Here is a 19,652-nt window from a genome sequence, read left to right as displayed (position 1 = left end):
ATGGTTGTGGCTGGATGTAAACTAGACAAGCCTGGATCCACACTCAGGACGTAGAGATTAACAAAGCAGACTGACACAGACACGCTCACTGAAAGCCGTACAAAAATACTCGTTAAAGGTTGACGATATAAGAGGAAAAGTTGTCAAAGTTTGGCAGTTGTGTGATGACAAAAAAAACCTTGTGTCCCTGCCTTCTTTTTGTGTGTTTTTCCCCTCGATCGTACATTCTTCCATGAGCATCGAAAATCTGCAAACATTTGGTTTGAGAATATTGCTGCAGTCAGAAAAAAAAACCTCCCTACAGCATCTCAAGAAAAGGCTGAGGAAGAGGAATTACTGTCAGCTATCTTAGCGACAGAATGTCCTGTATTTTCAACAGGACATTTCCTCGAATCAAATTTGTGGTTGGTTTGTTGAACAATATTTACATTTCAAACTGACCGACCAAGGAGGTTTTGTGCCTCAAGAAGAATGTGACCAGTAGCAATGAAATCCCTTTTGTCGAGTGTGTAAAAGAGCGTGTGTGGATTTGTTGGCAGGTTGTATCAAATATTATCAAGTGCATTCTTTGTCTCTACGATTTTGCACAAAAGATAAAAAAAAACCAACTTTATCAATTCTTTAAAGAGTTTCTTCCTACATTCAGCAAGCCAGTTCAAGCAGTTCAACCCCGCTGCGGGAGATCCGTAAAGAACAAATTCAAATCTAAAAAATGGTCGTTATAAATGTATGAAAATTAATTAAGTCATATTTTACTTTTTGCTCTTTGTTTTTAAATAAAAAAAAAATCCTGCGATGGCTCATCACAGTATGACTAGTTTGGGAAAACAAACATCTATTTTAACATATATATATTTATATTTATAAAAAAAAAAACAGAATAATGCTACATGCATTTTTTACTAACATATATTGTGTTGAAGAAGAAGAAACACATGAACTCATTGTCACAAACTAGACATGAAGATATGCTTACAATGATCCTGGAGCGTAGGCTAACACACTTCCCTCATCACCCGGTGATAAATCTTCACTTTTCAAACAAAGAAAGCACCCGAATTCAAATTCTGAGGTCTCAGCGGAAAGCAGAGCTAATGCTTTTTGTGCTAATGTTTGCTGGTGGATGATGCCAAGGAGGAGAATTGGGAGGCAGGGTTTTGTCTTTCTGTGCTCTTTGAGTCTGTGTGGTTTCAGTAGTCAACATCACAGGGTCTGGACAATAAATCTGGTGAAGCCCCATCTGACTCTTAACGTCATCCCCAGGCGAATGACCTGAAAAGCCGCCCTGCTTCCTGTGTGGCTGGTCGAAGCCAAGGCTAGCTTTCCTGTGTGTGTGTGTGTGTGTGTATGTGTGTGTTTGTGTGTGAATTAGTTGGACCGATATGGGTTTCTGAGGATGGCTACTATTTATGATGTTTTGTGCCAATATTCAGTAGCTTTTAAATCAATTATTTTCATACTTTCCAGTGTTGGTTGACCAATTATTTTTGTAGAAAAAAACACATTTTAACCATAATGTCAAACTAAAAACTTTCCTTTAAATCCAAACTTTTCATTCTGGTTAAAAACTTAAACCGACTTTCTTTTTTGTCCATCGAGAAAACCAAAAGTGTAATTATGGGAAACCGATGTCGGCCCATCTTTTGTGTATCTATGTAGCTGTGGAGCTTGTGTGTGTGTGTGTGTTTTGTGACTCAGAAACAGGAACAGTGAGTGTTCTTTTGTCCACTTTTTCCAGTTCAGAAGCTCTCAACGAAGCTGCTGGGAAACAAGCCGGTCTGTCCTGTCCTCTGCAGGGTGCCTTTGTACCAGCCATCCTCCCTCTTCTTATGGACAAACACCACGTCCCCTTCCCGCAGCTCGATCTCCGCCTCGCTCTGTGGTGGGTAGGGCACCACCACACGATACCTGCCGCACACAGAGACAGTTAGAACATGCACAAACTCTGAAAGAATTTAATCAGTGCGGGTATCAGTGGAGTTCTTTCTCAATAATCAATAAAAGTTCAGGGAGGATGCTCTAAGTATGTTCCCAACTACAGAGAGCGGTTGTGAATTATGGGTAAAGGACATATCGATTCTCAGCGATACTCTGGGATAAATCAATATGTTTAATGGATTCTGGGAATGCGGTCGCATGTTCCCCCAAACTGCCTTTCCCACAATGCCTTTTATTAAACCCCTGAGAAATGAGTCACTGAAAGGCATTTGATGTTTTATGTTTGTGTTTAAGTATGTGCATTTAAATACAGTTGTGTAGCTAGTTTGTAACACTCTGGCCACGCCATCACACACCCACTGAAATGAAGAGACTCATCACATCTCATATTTAAACTATTTTCTGTGTGACAGATGAATGTCGGCTGTAGCCCTTGATCTCTTAAATTCAGAGCGACTGTCATCCGAACGTGTTTCATCTGGAATTATTTAAAAGCAATAATATGTCATCTGATACGCACATCAGATGATATGATAACCATTGTGTCCATGTGTCAAAAATAATAAGACAAGATCATCACGGCGGTATAAAATGTTGCTCCTGGCCGACACTGAAAGACTTCAGCTTCACGCGTTCTAATTGGAGATACTACATCCCAGATGATGCAGCAACAACACGGACACGTACAGATGGTGATTATTGTTATTAGCATTATTATGACCAAGATTATTATTGCTTATAAAATAGGCCCTGGTCGTGACTTTGCTTCCATTAATTTTTTTTATTTTTTTATGAGTGAGTTTTATAACTCTCTCAGGACTTTCTTCTTGTTTTCCTTCCTAATGCAAAAGGGTTGGAGATGTTGAGAAGCAATGACGCAAGTTGTTTGTCATGTTATGTTCTTTATATCGGTTTGTCCTGAGTAGTCCCTAAAAAACATTTTTTTTTGAATATAGTGCAATCATGACTGATTTCTTATTGTTAGGAACCATTGTGGTTGCGTTACTCACTGCTATTGTTTTAAAGTATGTGTGACTAAATATGAAACTGCGTAACTATGCAACTTTTTAAACTACAAAAACACTTTTTTTTGAATTTCCAGCTATTATAAAAAATTGCCTGCAGCAAAAATTGTGCGGCAACGTTGCAAATGTGGAGTCTTTACCCAGAATTATGTGTTATTTTCCTGTCTCTAACTTGTGATATGTAAATGTCAGCCCACCTCTCTCTGGACAGGGGTTTGGGTTCAGGCCGTAAGACCATCAGAGCATTGCCAACACGTGTTGTCGGGGGCGACCTGGGGAAATTGGTGTCCAGGGAACCGGACTTCCTGTGCAGAGGCTCCAGTCCTATGGCCCCTGCCATATCACTCTCGATCGGACAGGAGCCGGCTCGCCCCTGCGATGCCATCGGACATGAACCTGAGCGGGCGTGGTGGTGATGATGGTGAGGATGATGGGTAGGGTCGGTGGCCACGGCGCCATGACCGGCCAATGAGGGGTCGTGGGTGGGCGGGGAGGAGGGAGGGGAGCGAGGTTTCTTCTTGGCTGCCGCCCCCGACAGGAGCTTTAATAGACCTCCTGCTTTTCTCTCCTTCTGAGGATGGACAGAGCGAGAGAAGACGATAAAGGAGAGGAGGGAGGAACAAGAGAACAAACAAACAGAGATGCTGATGAGATATAAAGGAATATCGGTTTCATAAGGTTGGTCTTGATTTATGAAACAAATAGAAAATTTTTCTGTTGACAGGTTGAATCAAACTGCTAATAAAAGTTGTTTCATGAGAGGAGGGGCAGTAAAGCAAGGTGAGCTGTTCTCCTTTTAATATTCATATGGACAAATCACCTGTCCTACCAGAGGACTGAGACACTAAATGTCTTTTTTACACTGCTGCTTTGGTGCTGTTTATGTCGAAAGGACACTGAGGACATGACCCCTACAGATTTTGTAATTATTCTCACGGATTATAACCTGATCAGGCCTCTTAGGTCAAGGTCTTCTGGGTCTGGTGCCTTCAGTTACTGTGGTCCTACTCTCTGGACCAAGCTGCCTGCTGACTTCAGGTCAGTTACAGGTCTGTTCACATTCAGGAGGAGACTAAAAACCTTCCTGTTCACACAGCAGGAGTATGACTAGCCATTATGCATGTTTGTGTTGGTGTGTGTGTGTGTGGGATGGTTTAGGGGTTTCTCTTTGATAGGTTGTTTTTTGGTTTTTCCCCTGCAGTACAGTAAGATGAGGATATCAATACCACTCTTATGTTTGTACACTAGCTGGAGCCAGGAGATGATCAGCTCAGCTTAGCATAAAGACTTTTTGGTTTTTACAGGAAGTTGCATGCTGTAACTATGTCTTGACAAACAACAGTTTATTTATCCACCCAGTACTTCTGTGCAGCATCTGGTAAGATCACTGTGATTACAAGACTCTGGGAAGCCAGTGCTCCAAAACTGTTGTTAGCCACGGAATAATTACAGCAGGTAACTTCCTTTTTGCATTTCTGTTTGTGTGTGCATTAAACAAACAAGATACAACATGTCAATTAGTGAACTTTGGACAAAGCTGGGCAAGCTGTTACCGCCTATATTTATGCTGCGTATGTAATGCACTGACATAAGAGTGGTATGGATCTTCTCATGTAACTCTCGGCTGAGCAAACAGTGTGTTTTTCTGGTGCAGGTTTTTGTTTTCCTGCCAAGATGACGTAGTGCGTTCACATTAAATAAAAATAAAAAAAGGCAGCATGATTTGTCTCTCGTCTTCTCTTCGTCTATCTTTCTGTTCACTGAAGGCTCAGGAAAAAACAAAACAATGTTGATGGGAGAAATTATGACTCACAGTATGAATGAATGAATATTTTGACAGGTAGCCAAGCAAAGTGGTTAGCGAACGATTCAAGCTGAATACATGCTCACCCAAAGACAAAACTGTATTGATTATAGAGAGTGTTTCTTAATGGCACCTGTAAAGACGCATTCATTTTTCTTTCATCCATGCTTGATTATGGAAGGACTGTACAAAACTGTCCATTCAGTCGAACTGTGTGTGTGATATCACGAAGAACAAAACAGCCATGGCAATGTGGATCAATACTGAGCATGCCTCAGCATAATTACTTTTTTTTGTGTGGATGCATGAAGCCTCCAAATCAGCTCTTTCTCCTCCTCAGCCATCTGTTTCTTTTAGTATATGTGGGTTGCTGGATCAACCACCAGTTTGTTTGTTTTCTTTTTATACATACATTCTACATTAAACACCTAGCAACGCTGTAATGGGCAGTAGTCATGGTGACAGCATGGAGTTGTGAATATTGAACTATGATATGGAAACTGTTTGTTTATCTAAAAAAAAAAAAAAAAAAAAAAAAAAATATTTTAATTTTTTAAAAAAAAAAAAAAAAAAACTGATTTAATATTTATTGAAAAAGGTGCTTTTAAGAAGGAGTTGTGGATGTAAATAAACATAAAGCACCAGAGAGTGAAGGAAGCTAATTATTAAACTGGTGGTGTTTAAAAAATGAAAAGCATCTCCAACCACCGCACTGCATGCAGACTTTTAAAAAAAAAAGAAAAGAAAAAGAAAAGTGTTTTATCGCACTCCATCACACAGATGGAGAAGAAAATATACCAAAAGAACACATTTCAAATGAAATGAGGCGTCGAGCACAAAGGGCGATGGGGCTGATGATGCAGACAAACGTTTCAGGGAAAGTCAGTGGGAGAGAGACCAAAAGTATTACGCTGTAAACCATCAGTTGCACGTCTATATTCTGTGGACATCACTGCATGAACAGGACGACTGGATGATAAAACGCAGTCCATGGGTTAACAACAGAAGGTTGTGAACAAGTTAGTTGTAGCAACACAATCATTTTATTGAGGCGTTTGACTGCTTAGTGCTGAATCAAGGTCACACTTAACACCGAGCAAGAAAACTCTAAGTGAAAACTGGCACGTTATCTGAGAAAATGTTCTGTTCATAGCCAACATGAAACCAAATCTTGTTAATTTCACACCTGTTTGAGTCAAAATCTCCAAAAAAGTTTCATTGAACAGATCATGTCTATATGTGTGGATAAGGTACCACATTACCAAACCTCGATGAGTTTTTCATCTGATCAACACCTTTCTAATTGTTTGACACCAGCAAAGCTCATCTTCACAGATTTACTGTTCTCAGGTTTGGCTCTTTGTTACTTGTCTTTGTGTATGCGAGCACTCAGCTTTCACCACCTGACCTTGTGAAGACTTTGTATTTTCTTTGTGAATCATGATTGCTCACATTATAAGTTCCAACCCTGTGTGTAATCTTAGTTGATCATCCATGGTGAATGATCTTGGGATTTGACTGCACTGTTTAATATATTCATTTTTTTTTTTTTACATATCTCTCTTTTTTTAATCACTTAATTTCAATGCCAGCTGCCGCTGCCGAGAAGCCCGTGTGGCAGGTCTGTCCAGCCTTTGCAGATGGCTCCGTAATACCGACTGCTGAACCAGGCTTGATGCAAACCTGCCTTTGCGCCGTGACTTCTATAAACAAATAGACGTTTCCCAGAAGAAATGACACACTACATCTACTTTGGCTGGTGTTGCAACTAACAATTATTTTAATTATTTTTTGATTTATCAAATAATTGCGAAAAGTAGTTTTAAAAGGCTATTGCAGGACCTTTCTTGGCGCAGTGTCACATCACCTGACAACCACAGGGACTCTGATTTATCTGGCTAGATATCTAAGGAGCACGGTGTTGGATTAGATTAATTTATTCATGTACTTTTCCTTGTACCTTGCTCTGGAGATATTGATAGTGACAACTTTGAACGGAATAGCTTTCTTGTGAACTGTCTGTCAGCCTTTGTTTTTGCTTGTTTGTTTGTCTTTTTGTTTTTATTTTTTCTCCTGCATGTCCTGTTACTGTCTTTTGAAAAAACTTGTAAAATATAAATTAAAAAAAGAGGCTATTGCAAGATCTGTAAGCTTCTGGTAACAATATAAAAGAGAGAAAACCAGTATACCTTCATATTTGAGAGGCTTAAATTGGCAGATATTTGGTATTTTCCATTTATAAATGCCAAAGATTATGAAAAAAATATTGTTTGTATTGTTGATCACCTAATTGATTAAAGGTGCAGGGGTATCTAGTTACCAACGTTATACACACAGTGTATAGTTCAATTACATGCTGATATCTACCCTGACAAACTTCTTGACAGAAAATCTTAGTAATCATGAGAAACGTGACAGAATACTCTCACAATATCTGAACAAAGTCAATTCTTTGAAGAAGCAACAATAACACTTCATCGTTGTGAATGTCCAGTGTTTGTGTAGAGTTAGTGCAGAGGTGGGACAGCACAGAAAAAAAAGTGCTTGCAAAGCAAGAGAGGCTGTATAAACACTTTGAGTCAGCAGATCCACCATAAAAAGAAAACCCTAAAACAAACAGCATTCCTCGCTCTTGCACTCCAAATATCAGTTCTTTAGAGATACACATTTCCCTAAATACCAAGACCTCATTATTTCTCACATAATGTAGCCTTTTTGTTTAACTTCCCCTCCACCCGAGAAATATAAATCACTTTTACAAAAGTCTAATGATGCTCCCTGTCTGGAGTGTACTCTGCCTGAAATATTCACACATACAATGTTTCACTGCTTTGGCTACATTAGATTCCCTTCCTGTTATGCATATGAAGCCTGTTTGAATTTTAATTTGGGAGAGAGAGGAAAAAATGGAGAGGGAAATAAAGGCTATAATGGGAGAAAATGGTGGGATATAGAGGGAGATTCAGAGAGTGAAAGAGGCTGATGGAGGAGGATGAAAGAAGGGTTAGGAAAGGGTGGAAAGATAGCAAGGAGGACAGAGAAAACAGAAGGATGTAGAAAGATGGAGGGAAGGAGGGAGGCGGGGTGGAAAAAAGTAGTAATCACTCCCGCTCTTTTCTCATCTGAAGGCTTAAAGGCTTAATCCGCCTCCTGTAAGTGTGTGTGCTCGCTTATGTGTCTGTACAAGTGAGTCAGACTGCTGCTGCTGTTCCAAAACAAACCACCAGATGGCAGCACACACTCACAATTTAATCTCATGGATGACGCGCGTTGTGGAGGAGTGCCTTGCTCCGCAGCACACCGGCAGGATGCTGAAATTAAACTGAATCTACCACGGTTTCTCTCTTCATCTCTCTTCCTTTTGAGTACTCGAGTACAGAGATGGAGGAGCGATGCTGTGAATGCCAGTTTCTGTCCACCCACCAAGCTAATTACTCCATCATTTACTCACCCACGCTCAATACAGAAAAATGCTTTACAGGTAAATTATGTGCAAGAAAAGAAAAATATAAAAAAATAATTAAAAAAATACTAACGAATGAAAGAAGATAGAGGCAATGGATCCTGGTTGTTTTCTTTGCTCGTGGTTTGGTGGTCTAAGAGTGTCTCTGGGTTGCTTCCATGTCTGAGAAACCAGGGTGCCAACATACTTTTAATGCCAGTTGAGAGTCAAATATAACCCTATATTTGCAATCTGTGAATGCAGCCACCAGAATATAGTAAGTGTAAACAAAATAGCACAGAGTAAAAGTAAAAATGGAATGTAAGGCTTATATTATCTAAGCTGAATGCCCTAAATACTCTTGAATACACAGTTAAACATAGTTTTTCAAGACAGTTTTAGACTTTTTCCAGACCTGCTGAAATCCTGCAGGCACTTTCGACAGCCATGTATTTGGCAACTGCCCTGCATACGCAGACTTCTTGGAAACGCTCTACAAACACATCTCAATGTCCAACGTGATATGTGTCTGTAATGCTGGCTGTGCTCTAGACAGTGCGACAGTGTGTCGAACAGAGATTATCCTAACCGTGTCCGCCAGACAGTTATCATAGCTGGTTCATCATTTCCTCTGTAACAAAGACTGACTCTGTGCTGCCTCACCACCATCCTCACTTCAAACCTGATGTTCCTGCTCTCCCAAGATCAAACCAACAAAGGTAAGTGCTGTAAATGTGGGTCAGGCTGAACATTTTTTAATGGGATTATATGATGATATAGCATTTTGGGACTGAGACTGGAAATAGTTGTATTTTTGTGTCAATACTGACTATCTTTAAATGTGATCTATTGAGCTACCCTGCCAGGAAAAAAACAACATATTCTTGTTTTCCTTTAGAATTTTAATCTCGTGAGGGCATAACAAGCTTGTGAAAAAGCATTTAAATCATAATTGGATGCCACAAATACAGCAAAATCCATACTGAGCGGTTGGTAGCAGTGAGTGAGGCAGGTCAGCTGAGAAAAATCATCCCAAAATAAACTCTAATGATTTAAAAGTAACAAAAACACACTGATACTGATACATTACTTGAACCACTTTCTTCCAACTTTTGTGAGATATATTCAGATGTATTCAGAGTTAAAATCCTGACTCCCGGTTCAAGTCATCTTGTGTGTGACGATGTAAACAAGGCCACTGCCTGCTGTTCCATAGTCAATGAGCTGTTTGTCAGCTAGCCATAGATTAGCTGTCTCAGACAGTGGAGCCAACAGTGAAACAAATGGAGCTGAGACAGATGCAAGCGTTCGGTGCCATCCTTCACTGTCAGCTCAGCCCGATTTAACATCCACAGCTTTAACACGGGAGATCTCACAACATATAGGGTAGTATTCAGCATTTGTGCCAGCTGCCTGGGTGAATGACACTGAGGTGGGAGAGGACTATTGACACATCACACACAACATATGTTTTATATTTTAACCTGATGTGGTGTTAAAGGTAAAAAAAAACATATATGTGGTGAGTTTTATTTACAGGATGACTAAGATGTCTGGAATCAAAGGAAGTGGCACCATGTATTGTGTTCTTCTAATGGAGATGTGGACCCAAAACACACATTCAGTATTTGATTTGCCATATTGAATTCCCTGCTCAAAGAAAACAGCTTCCTGACTGGATATTTTCCTCAGCAATGATGGTCAGACTTAAAACTGAAATGAGTAATCGATTGATCAATTAGCTGATTGACAGAAAACGTATCTGCAACAATTGACCCTTTCCATTGACTGTGCTCCTTTTTGCGCAGTTGGGCGAGCCTCAGTCAGAACCTCAGTCAACTTTCTCCTTTCCTGTACTTAGATATGCTAATGTGCCACACGTGTTTGTAGAAACCAAATGTTTAAAGGTCCAGTGAGTAACATTTAAGGAGATGTGGAGGCAGAAATGGAATATAATAAGCATAACTATGTCTTCATTTGTGTATATTAATCTGAAATTAAGAATCATTATGTTTTTATAACCTTAGAATGAGCCTTTTATTTGTACAGAGGAAGTCTGCCATGTTAACCCACCCAGAGCAGCCACTGTAGTTCATCCTTCATGCTTGGAATGGGAGGGTTAGGCAAGTGGTATTCAGTTGGTTGCAATCTGCAACTTCACCACTAGAGGCTACTACATCCTACACACTGGACCTTTAACTGATTAATCAACAAATCAGAAAACAATGAGCAGATTATTCAGTGGTGGAATAGTTGATTGCAGCTTTAGTCGGAAAGCTGTGCTCTTATTCTTTTAACGCTTTTAAATTTGCCGTTTTGCTATGTTTATCTTATCCAACATGTACAGTATGGTTAATCTTATCTAGTTTAATCATAATGTGAAAATTGTCTTCTCAGATATGACAACATGTTGCACAAATCAGTATTAAAAGACTCCTTTTGTGATCAAGAGTTGTGATTTTCATTTTTTGGCAATGAGTTTTCACACAATCTGTCTTGATCTACTTGGCAAATGATTTCCTGTAATTCTCTCTGTAATACAAGTATGAAGTAACAGCTCTTCATTATGCATGTAGAGAAAATAATAGAAGTCGCATTGAAATAGCAAGACATGAGAGAAAACGGGATCTGGCGACATTGCTATCTATTTTCACAGTATGACAGTTAAATTGCAAAATATCATAGTGTCATATCTTGAAACAAGCCAATTGATTGATTGTAGTCCTTTATGAAGATGAGACTCACCTTCTCTGCTTTGGGTGCAAGGGCGCCCTGGGTGGGGGCGTGCGAGGGGCCCGGTAATGGTGGCTGCAGGGGACTGGCTGATTCCCCGTTGAGGAGCACCGCTGACACGTTAGGAGGTGTGAGGCTGGAGAGAGGGGAGGAGAGAGGCAGCAGGGGACGTGAGGCAGGGGAAGAGAGGGGTGAGGGCCCTAAGCTCGGTCCTGGAGACACCATGGAGAGAGGACGGCCCGACTGGCCGGGGCAGCGTGAGGGGGAGGAACTCTGAGGACGCAAGGGGGAGAGAGCCACCGTGGGGCGCTCTGGGCTTCCAGCCGGAGGACTGTGGACTAAAACAGACACAAACACACATGTGTGTTAGTATAATGTGAGAGCCTTTTAATGAGTCCAGCCATCAGTCATCTCCACTTCAAAGACTCACTGATCTTCTTTCACAATATCAGAAGAGGGAACTGGTATCCAAGTAATCTCTGTGGGCGTTCAATCAGGGACAGGCAAACCGGATGCAAAAAAAGTCGCCGGCGTCCGGGAGAGAAGTTGAGCCAGATTAAACTTTTGGGAAATTGGAGCCCCACGTCACGCTCCGGCCGCCAATCAGACACTCAGATTGGTCAAACCTCCACAGACAGCCTGAAATGTCTCTGAAGCTGAGACTATCCAGGTGGATTCACGGACTAAACTCTGATAATCTACCTCTGTGTGTGATCTCACTTTGTTTATTTCATGTACCCAGCTTCTAAATCTAAGACTCGCAATTTACACAGCAAAATATAATGACACGAAGAAGATTAATTTGATTTGTGATGATTAGAAAGAGAGAGAGAGAGAGAGAGAGAGAGAGAGAGAGAGAGAGAGATAACAATAACAGTGAGCGAGCTCCGGCCTCGATAAAGCTGTTATTAATCAGTGAAATAAAAAGTTATTTCCTGATTCACAGAGGTTACACTCGGCAAGTATAGACACACCCACGGCACCCCACTACTACTGTTAGATGCCACTAAATCCTACACACTGGTCCTTTAACATTATGAAAAACAAATGCACTTTCATGACGGATTGGTCCCTATCCACAAGTGTCAAATGAGTTCTGAAAATGACACGACTAACTTTGAAACACTGAGCGAGAACAATTCATCTCTCTGCTAGGGGTACAGGGGTATGCTCGATGGCCTCAGCGTGTCACCGAGCCACTCTTTAGGACCACCCAATCCTGGACTGAAAACTGGTGAAAAACTGTTTTAATCTCAGTAATCTTCAGTAATATATCATTCAAAGTCTTCAAAATGTTTTCAGCAACTATTTTCCAACATATTTAATGTATTTTGAAAGAAATCTCAGAATTGCCTTTACAACAACTTCACATGCACAACTTTTATCTGTCTAAAATACAGGGGGAACAGTGAGGCTGGCTTATTCTCCAGACCAAAATTCAAACCAAACTACTCAAAATGTTTAAGAACATAGTGTGAATAATCTAAACTTAACTCAAGGCCCTAATTCTAAACAAACCCCTTGTAGAAATAAAAGCTGGCCGAGTTTGCCTGAGTTTGGAACACTTTTTCCCAGCCTTTAATTTGTATGAGGACATTTGGTGCTCATGAGGATAAAAGTACACAGAAATACACACCCACATGAGCATACAGGCATGCACACAAACTCACACAAACACACACACACACACACACACACAAGGTTGCTAGCCACCTGCTCTTCTACACTGCGGTACTCAGGCTGAAATCCATTGAGAGGCGCGCTGGTCATGTGATAAAACCACTAAACGCCAGAACTATGCACATACTTTATTTTGTAATGGAGACCAGATGTGTGTCTGTTTGTGTGTATGTGAGAGTGAGAGAGAGAGAGAGGGAGAGTAAAACAGACGCAGAGAAGGAAAGAGGTGGACGGAGAGAGGCATGAAGCTCTGTCATTACGCCTCCATAAAACAAAAAGCACGGTGATGTCATTCAGCCTGTGCCTTCACATGTGTGTGTGTGTGTGTGTGTGTGTATGTACGTGGGAGAGCACATGTCTGTGTGTGTGTGCGTGTGTTATTCTTGGCAGTGTTCTCACAGTGTGTACTCTTCAGCCTCCCAAAAGAAACCTTCGCCATTATTTTCTCAGAGGGAGAAAGAAAAGATACAAAGAGAACGGGGAGCTGGAGACACGAATAGGCTCTGAGTGGGGAACAAGGCCGGTATGATGCAGGCCTTGCACAGAGACAGGTGTGTGTGTGTGTGTGTTAGTGAGAATTGTGTGTTGAGTGTGTGCATGTAACACTGTGTGATTAGAGCTCTTAGTAATGTGTGCATAGAGTATGTACAGTTTTTATGTTTAATTGCATGCTGTAACACTACAATTATTCTACTCTGAGTTACTGTATGTACTTGCACCTATTCTGTGGTAGTGGTGTATATTCAGTGATGATTCAGAGGGTTCATACAGGGCTGGGAGAAGTGTGGATGAATGCATGATGTCTGCTTCAAACAAAAGGGTTCAGCATTGTAGTCAGCATTGATGGACCGTTACTTTAACGACAGCTTTGTGATTTTAGTCGCCAACCTGAACTGTAGCTAAATCCCATTTTAATTGTCAAACGTGGCTGGAAGTGAACATTTTGCACATCCTCTCACAAACGCAGCCTTTCATTTAACTCCTATTTTCAATGCAAAAGCATTACAGCGGTTAACACTGTCACCTCACAGCCCCCTGGGTTCTTTCTGTGCAGAGTTCACATGTTCTTCATTATTCTGTTTGCCCCCTCCAACAATCAAAGAATATACAGGTTAGCGTCTACAGGGCTTCAAGATGCTGGCAACATAATTGCAATGCCCCCCAGGTCAAGTTGTCATCCCTCATCTCTCACCTCTGTGCTGCCTCTCTTATTTTATAAAAGCAAAGAGCAGGAATTTTTCATTTTCTGTGATATTTTTATAGAAAACTATGTTGGATTGAATTGGATGTAAAATAGCACATGAATTGTAATTAATAAAAGATATGGTGCATATGACTCAGTCTGTATCAACACAATACATTATGACTAAAAATATGTGTCCATGTACTTTTGCTCTGCGGGTTGTCTTTAATGATTTCCTCAAGGCCCCATAGTTCCAGTTAAGGGAAATATTACTGCTAAAGCACACAAAAATATGTTGGACAACAGCCTACTTCTAACCAATGACAGTATAAAGAAACGACAGAGCCTGACTGACGTCCCCTGTAGGTTTCTGAAGCGCTGTTTTGAAGCTGAAAAGATGCGCTGCTGGATGCTGCAATGTTGGATGTACTGCTCCTTCCGCCTCCCGTCTCGTAGACGTGGATCATCAGTGGACCAAAGGCAGGTCGAATAACGCTGGGTGCTCTAACAAGCCATCTGTAACAACGCTTACCTTAATCAAGCGACTTTAAGCCTTAATATAATTTGGACGAGTGACTTAAAAAAACAACTTTACAGCAACAGTCTTTCTTGTCTCCTGACAGTATCCCCGTCTAGATTCCTAAAGAAATGGTTTTCCTAATTCCCAGCTTGCAAAGATCCCTGACGTTGACTCCATCAACGTACTTGCTGACCATTCCAATTTTTCCCAGGAGACTACTATTTTTCATTGGCCTCCTGAGTCATAATTCTTCCGCATGTGTTACGGGAATTTTAAAGAAAAACCCTTAAATAAGGAGGATCGGATTCAAAGCATCAAAGTTTAAGTTGAATTTATTGTTCTTGTACAAGAGGAGCATTTCACAGTGCAACCCCCTAAAGGGGTTACAGAGAAAAAGGCTCTCTGAGGAGCGTTAACAGTTGGTTCTTATACATTTTCCTGAAGATGGGCTGTCTCAACCCCTGTAAATTGTTAACAGTCAATTTGCATATAATGCATTTAAACAGCTTACTTCAACATATCACCTAATGAGTAGCCAGTATGTCCCCAATCTTGATTTCATCTCTCTGACCTGTCCCTGACTCATTCTGTTCTCAAATCCCTCTATTTATACATTAACCTGAACTTTACCATACCCTGCCAGTCTGAGTAAAACATCAATAAAGGGAAGGGCCCTAAGGACAAATAATAAATAGGAACAAACATTGTATAAGTAAAAACATCCAACTAACTGTGTAACCCTAATTTTTATAACAGCATGTCTACCGATTTTTGAAAAAATTTCACCATGATTCCCTTTTTGTTATCATAACCTCTTTCTGGTCTCATGTGTAACTTTAAAAGTACATGGGACATGGACGCATCACGTACGTGGTCTGGAGCAGAGCTTTTTACCTTTTCACCAGCTCCAGTTTATTATAATGGACGCGCTCTGCTGGGGCTGCATTGTTGTGGAGTGGTAAGCACAGACTCTCTAAGGGCCAAGGAAAAAAATGAAATCAGAAAAAAGAATTTCATACAAGTTCAAGCCAGAGGGGGTGATTTTTCTGTATTCTTTCATGAGAATTAAAAGTAAAATTAAATTTTTTCATAAGTATTGCCGTGTATTTTGTTATTTTTATTCTTTAAAAGTGTGGCTTGAAATCTTTCCTATTATTAAGTCTGAAGGATGCCAAGTATGCCATAATGAACCACCTGGAACAGCAGCGAGCCAGGTTTTATCGCCAAATATCCCTGGCTGACCTCACTAATGCTCTTATGGCTGAATTCCTACAGCCACTTTACAAAAGTCTTGTGGAAGAGCTTGGCAGAGGAGGAGATGCTGTGAGAGCAGCATCTTAATGCCTATAGTTTGAGAATGAGATGCTCAGCAATCTCATTTGATTTGAATGTCCACAAACATTTGGCCATTATGTGAATGCCACTAAATGGATCTCATCCTTCTCTCGTGCATTTGGGCAATTTTTCCCAGCTCTGATTTATTTTTGATTTTTTTTTTGCATAGCATTGATGCAAATAGAGGTTAAAGTGATGCTGTGAGAATATGTCTGCACATTTTTACATGGTGTAGAGGCTACTTGAATTAATGACTGATCAATATTCTATTATTCTGTAATCAGAGACCACGGAGCTAAAATGCTGGCAGCTCCCAAATGATCTGGACTCCTTTAGGCTTGTAGGATGGTGAACAGTCTAATCGCAGGGAGTGATATTGCAGAGCAAGAACTGAAGTTGGAAGCAGAAACATCTTTGTGTGTGATTAAAGTAAAAAACATTTCTCTGGAGAGATGTAACATGATTCCCCTCTCCTTTCACATTTCTTTCTGTCTTAGTCAAGAAGATTATAAATCCTTTACTTAATGCTAATTCATGATAATAAGCGAACATGTGATTTGGGATGATCAATAAAACGTTAAGCCTGGAACAAAACTGAGAACAGATCCTTCTGAATGCTTAGTCAACCCAGTGTAAATAAGGATAAAGATATAAAAAAATGTTGATTATAACCCATCATGTGTTTTTCTACAATTGTGTGCAATTTTTTTTTGTGTGTTTCTGTTTACCCAGCTGCATTGAGGTGCGTGCCTGGTTAACCGTATGCTGACTGGAGCGCAGGCAGTTCTTCAGCTGGGCGGCGGCAGTTTGCGGCGAGGAGGCAGGACTGACGATAGAGTTGACTGAGTTTACCAGTGGGGTGGAGGGACGGGACGATGAGGGTCCCGGGGACCCTGGGGACGATGGGTCGGTGATTTTACTCCCCACTTGACTGCTCCCGCTTCCTCCTCCACCCACTGGACTGGACAAACACGAGCCCCGAGAAGCACCAGCTCCAAATGGAGCCCTGCAGAGGAGAGAGATATTGTTTTTTTTTTGCTGAATATTTCACGTGATTAAAGACATTTATTGATTTTTACCTTTGAAAAATTTTTATTATGTCTAACTTTGGTCCAGGCCAAAATATCTCAACAACTATAAGATGGATTGCCTTTGCTGGTCCACCTAACTTTTCCTCTAGTGCCACCATTATTTGTTTTATTTTCAAATATCTTAACAACTGCTCAATGTATTTCCATAAAATGTGCTACAGATACTCATGTGCGCATCCGGTGAATTGCACAACTGAATATCTGCAACTTTAATCACATTTTCATCGGCCTGAGCAGCAATTTGTGTTCAGTGCAAATTAGAAAATGTTGGCATGTTAACACAAGCAAAATAATGCTTGTGAGCAAACTGACCATCATCTTGTTAGCATGCTGTGATGCTGTGATAAGTACAGCCTCACAGAGGCCTTGTTGTAGACTTTCAGCCTTATGTAGTACAAAATGTAAATAGCCACTATTTAGTCCGTAATAGCAGAGCAAAAGCTGCAAACAGTACTATTATCCTCTGTCAAAGTGAGTGATTCCCGTACTATTATCTGGCCGCTGGATCAGCACAGTGTAGTGTCCTACTGTTACATATATGGAGCTGCAGGCTGCAGAGTGCTGAATGGCAGAACAGCGAGCTGAACATTATTGACTCCACCGTATTCACACTCTTATGGCTGCCCATCGACTTCCTGTCACACACATACAGAGTTATGGCTTTCTGTCTTTGTGTGTGTGTGTGTGTGTGTGTGTGCACCAATAGAAACAGCAAAGTTATTCACAGAGTCTTTGATTTGAAGTCCTCTATGGACAACACATACACACACACACTCTCTCATTTTAAGCATGTATTGTGTGTGTTGGGTTTAACAAATGGACTTGTAAAGGCTTATGGAGATGTTTTTGTTCCCGTTTAGTAACTTTTAAGACTTCATACAATTTTATAAGAGCAGACAATCATCCTTCACACCAGAACTGCATTCTTGAGTCCACTGGAGCAGCATTTATCTGGATTAGTGAATCCAGGATAACAATAACCCAAATGCAATCTGATGGACTTGTCATACATGTATGTTCGTATCAACTGTGACAATAAAAGCCACAACCAATATGTAAATATTCAAGCTGCATTTTAAAAAGATTGACATGCCTATTTGGCTGTCTGCAACTCTTCAATGTGGTGTGTGCGTGTGTGTGTGTGTGTGTGTGTGTGTGTGTGTGTGTGTGTGTGTGTGCGCATCTTTGGCAGCCTCTCATCATTATATTGAAAACATTTCTGAGCTGCACTGCAGACAAAGGAGGGAGGAGAGGTAACAGGGGAGGGAGGGAAGGAGGGAGAAGGAGAGAGTATGCTTGCGTAAAAATAACAAATTGCCTCTCATTTGATTACTCGCCCATCCTGCCTCTCTCTTTCCCCCTCCTTCTCTCCCTCTGTCTCTCTACCATTGCATAACTGCAGAACGTGAAGCAGCCATTCATATCCTTTGGAGAGGGACACCTGCTGTTTTTGCAGCCGTTTCATCTCTTTGTATCCTTTTCTCTCTCTTTCTTTTGTTTCCTTCCCACTTTCAACTATCTTCTATTTCATTTTTTCCCCTCCATCTTCCTCTTCCTCTTTTTACCTTCTTCAGCCTTTTCGTTTTCCACCCCATTCGGTCTTCTACTCTCCTCCTTATTCTCTCGTCTCATTTTCTTGATTTTTCATGCTTTCTCTGTCGTACAGCGCCAAATCTTTCTCTCATTCTTCGCTTCCTCTCTTCTATTTTAACCTTTCTATTACTGCCCTTTCTATTATTCAAATTCTTTCCTGCTTTCATTTTGTTCCTGCCTGCCTGCCTGTCTTTTTTTTTTTTTTTTTTTTGACTGCATCATGGAGCAGAATACATATTGGATGATGAGCCACTGAAAATGTTTTCACGCGTACAGGAATAATGAGGGTAATTAAATATGATTTCAGCACACTCATTTTGTGTGTTTTAACAGCTATGAGTTAGAGTCTTTAGGATGCCCAAAGCGACCATAAAGATGATAAAAATAATTACGGTGATCATAATAATGACCTACACATCTATAAGTGGTAGCCCAACGGTGGAAATACAGAGCCAGAAACTGAGATTCAAAATGTTTCTTATTCTCTATCAAATCCATGACTATGGGTTTTTAAGGCTGATTCTTGCATTAAATTGATCTTCACATGCTTTTCCGTTCTAAGGCATAAAAAGTGGGTTTGTTTCCCACTTAGAAAGAACAGTGTTCAGAGTAGTTTACAGCCTCTTCCTGGTAAATACTTCTCAGAATTTGCTACTGGTGCGACCAAATCATTTTGGTCGTTTTTGTGGGCAGAGATGAAAGCAAAATCCTGACAAAGAAGGGCACAGTGTGGAGTAGAGGCTGAAGCAGGAAGAATACATTATTATCATCACGAGGAATACAGTATCCGCAGATTGCAACTCAGCCAACTCAACATCAAAAAAATTGCTTTTTGGGCGTGTGACAAAGAGGCACTCTGAGTACAAAGAAACACAAACGCATTTACGTGCCGTAACAAGTAGCAAAATTGCACTGCTCAGCCTGATCTGTATTCGGGTTCAGTTGGAGCCAGGAAATTACCATGAAAAATTACAATGTAAATTACAACGACTGTGTTAACACTTCCACTGGCTTTGCGTGAGGACAAAATTAGGGGTCTGATTGTGCAGCACTGCTGGGTTCACATGACCAATCCAAATGAAGTGAGCGAGAAGTGGAGCAAAGGTTGAAGCTTTTAAAGATTTCACTGGCTTCAGTGCAAAAAGAGAAGCAACTTCCTGACCATCTGTGCTGACCCAACAACCCTCTGACCTGCATGTAGGTAGTGAGAATAAATTTTTTGTACAAGTACATTACAATTGTGGCAGGTTTGGATTAGTTATGTTGCAGAAGAACACTTCTGTCAAGACATGATTGCTGAAGGGATTA

At 40.7% G+C, this 19,652-nt stretch overlaps 1 protein-coding gene across 1 annotated transcript in view; it reads right to left on the bottom strand.

Moving 5' to 3' along the window:
• Nucleotides 1–777: 777 nt before the first annotated feature.
• Nucleotides 778–19,652, bottom strand: part of LOC104923843 (E3 ubiquitin-protein ligase SH3RF3) — a 94,200-nt gene continuing 75,325 nt past the window's right edge. Inside the window, exons 7-10 of the mRNA XM_010737033.3 lie at nt 16,389–16,666; nt 10,955–11,280; nt 3,161–3,534; nt 778–1,908 (exon numbers count right to left, since the gene is read on the bottom strand). Of these exons, the coding sequence (XP_010735335.3) occupies nt 1,740–1,908; nt 3,161–3,534; nt 10,955–11,280; nt 16,389–16,666 (1,147 nt within the window). The 3' untranslated portion in view covers nt 778–1,739. The remainder of the gene's footprint in view (nt 1,909–3,160; nt 3,535–10,954; nt 11,281–16,388; nt 16,667–19,652) is intronic.

The sequence above is a fragment of the Larimichthys crocea genome, chromosome XVIII, assembly GCF_000972845.2.
Source record: "Larimichthys crocea isolate SSNF chromosome XVIII, L_crocea_2.0, whole genome shotgun sequence".
NCBI lineage: Eukaryota > Metazoa > Chordata > Actinopteri > Sciaenidae > Larimichthys > Larimichthys crocea.
The sequence above is the reverse complement of the archived record's forward strand: the minus strand, read 5'-3'. Positions and strand labels throughout refer to the sequence as shown.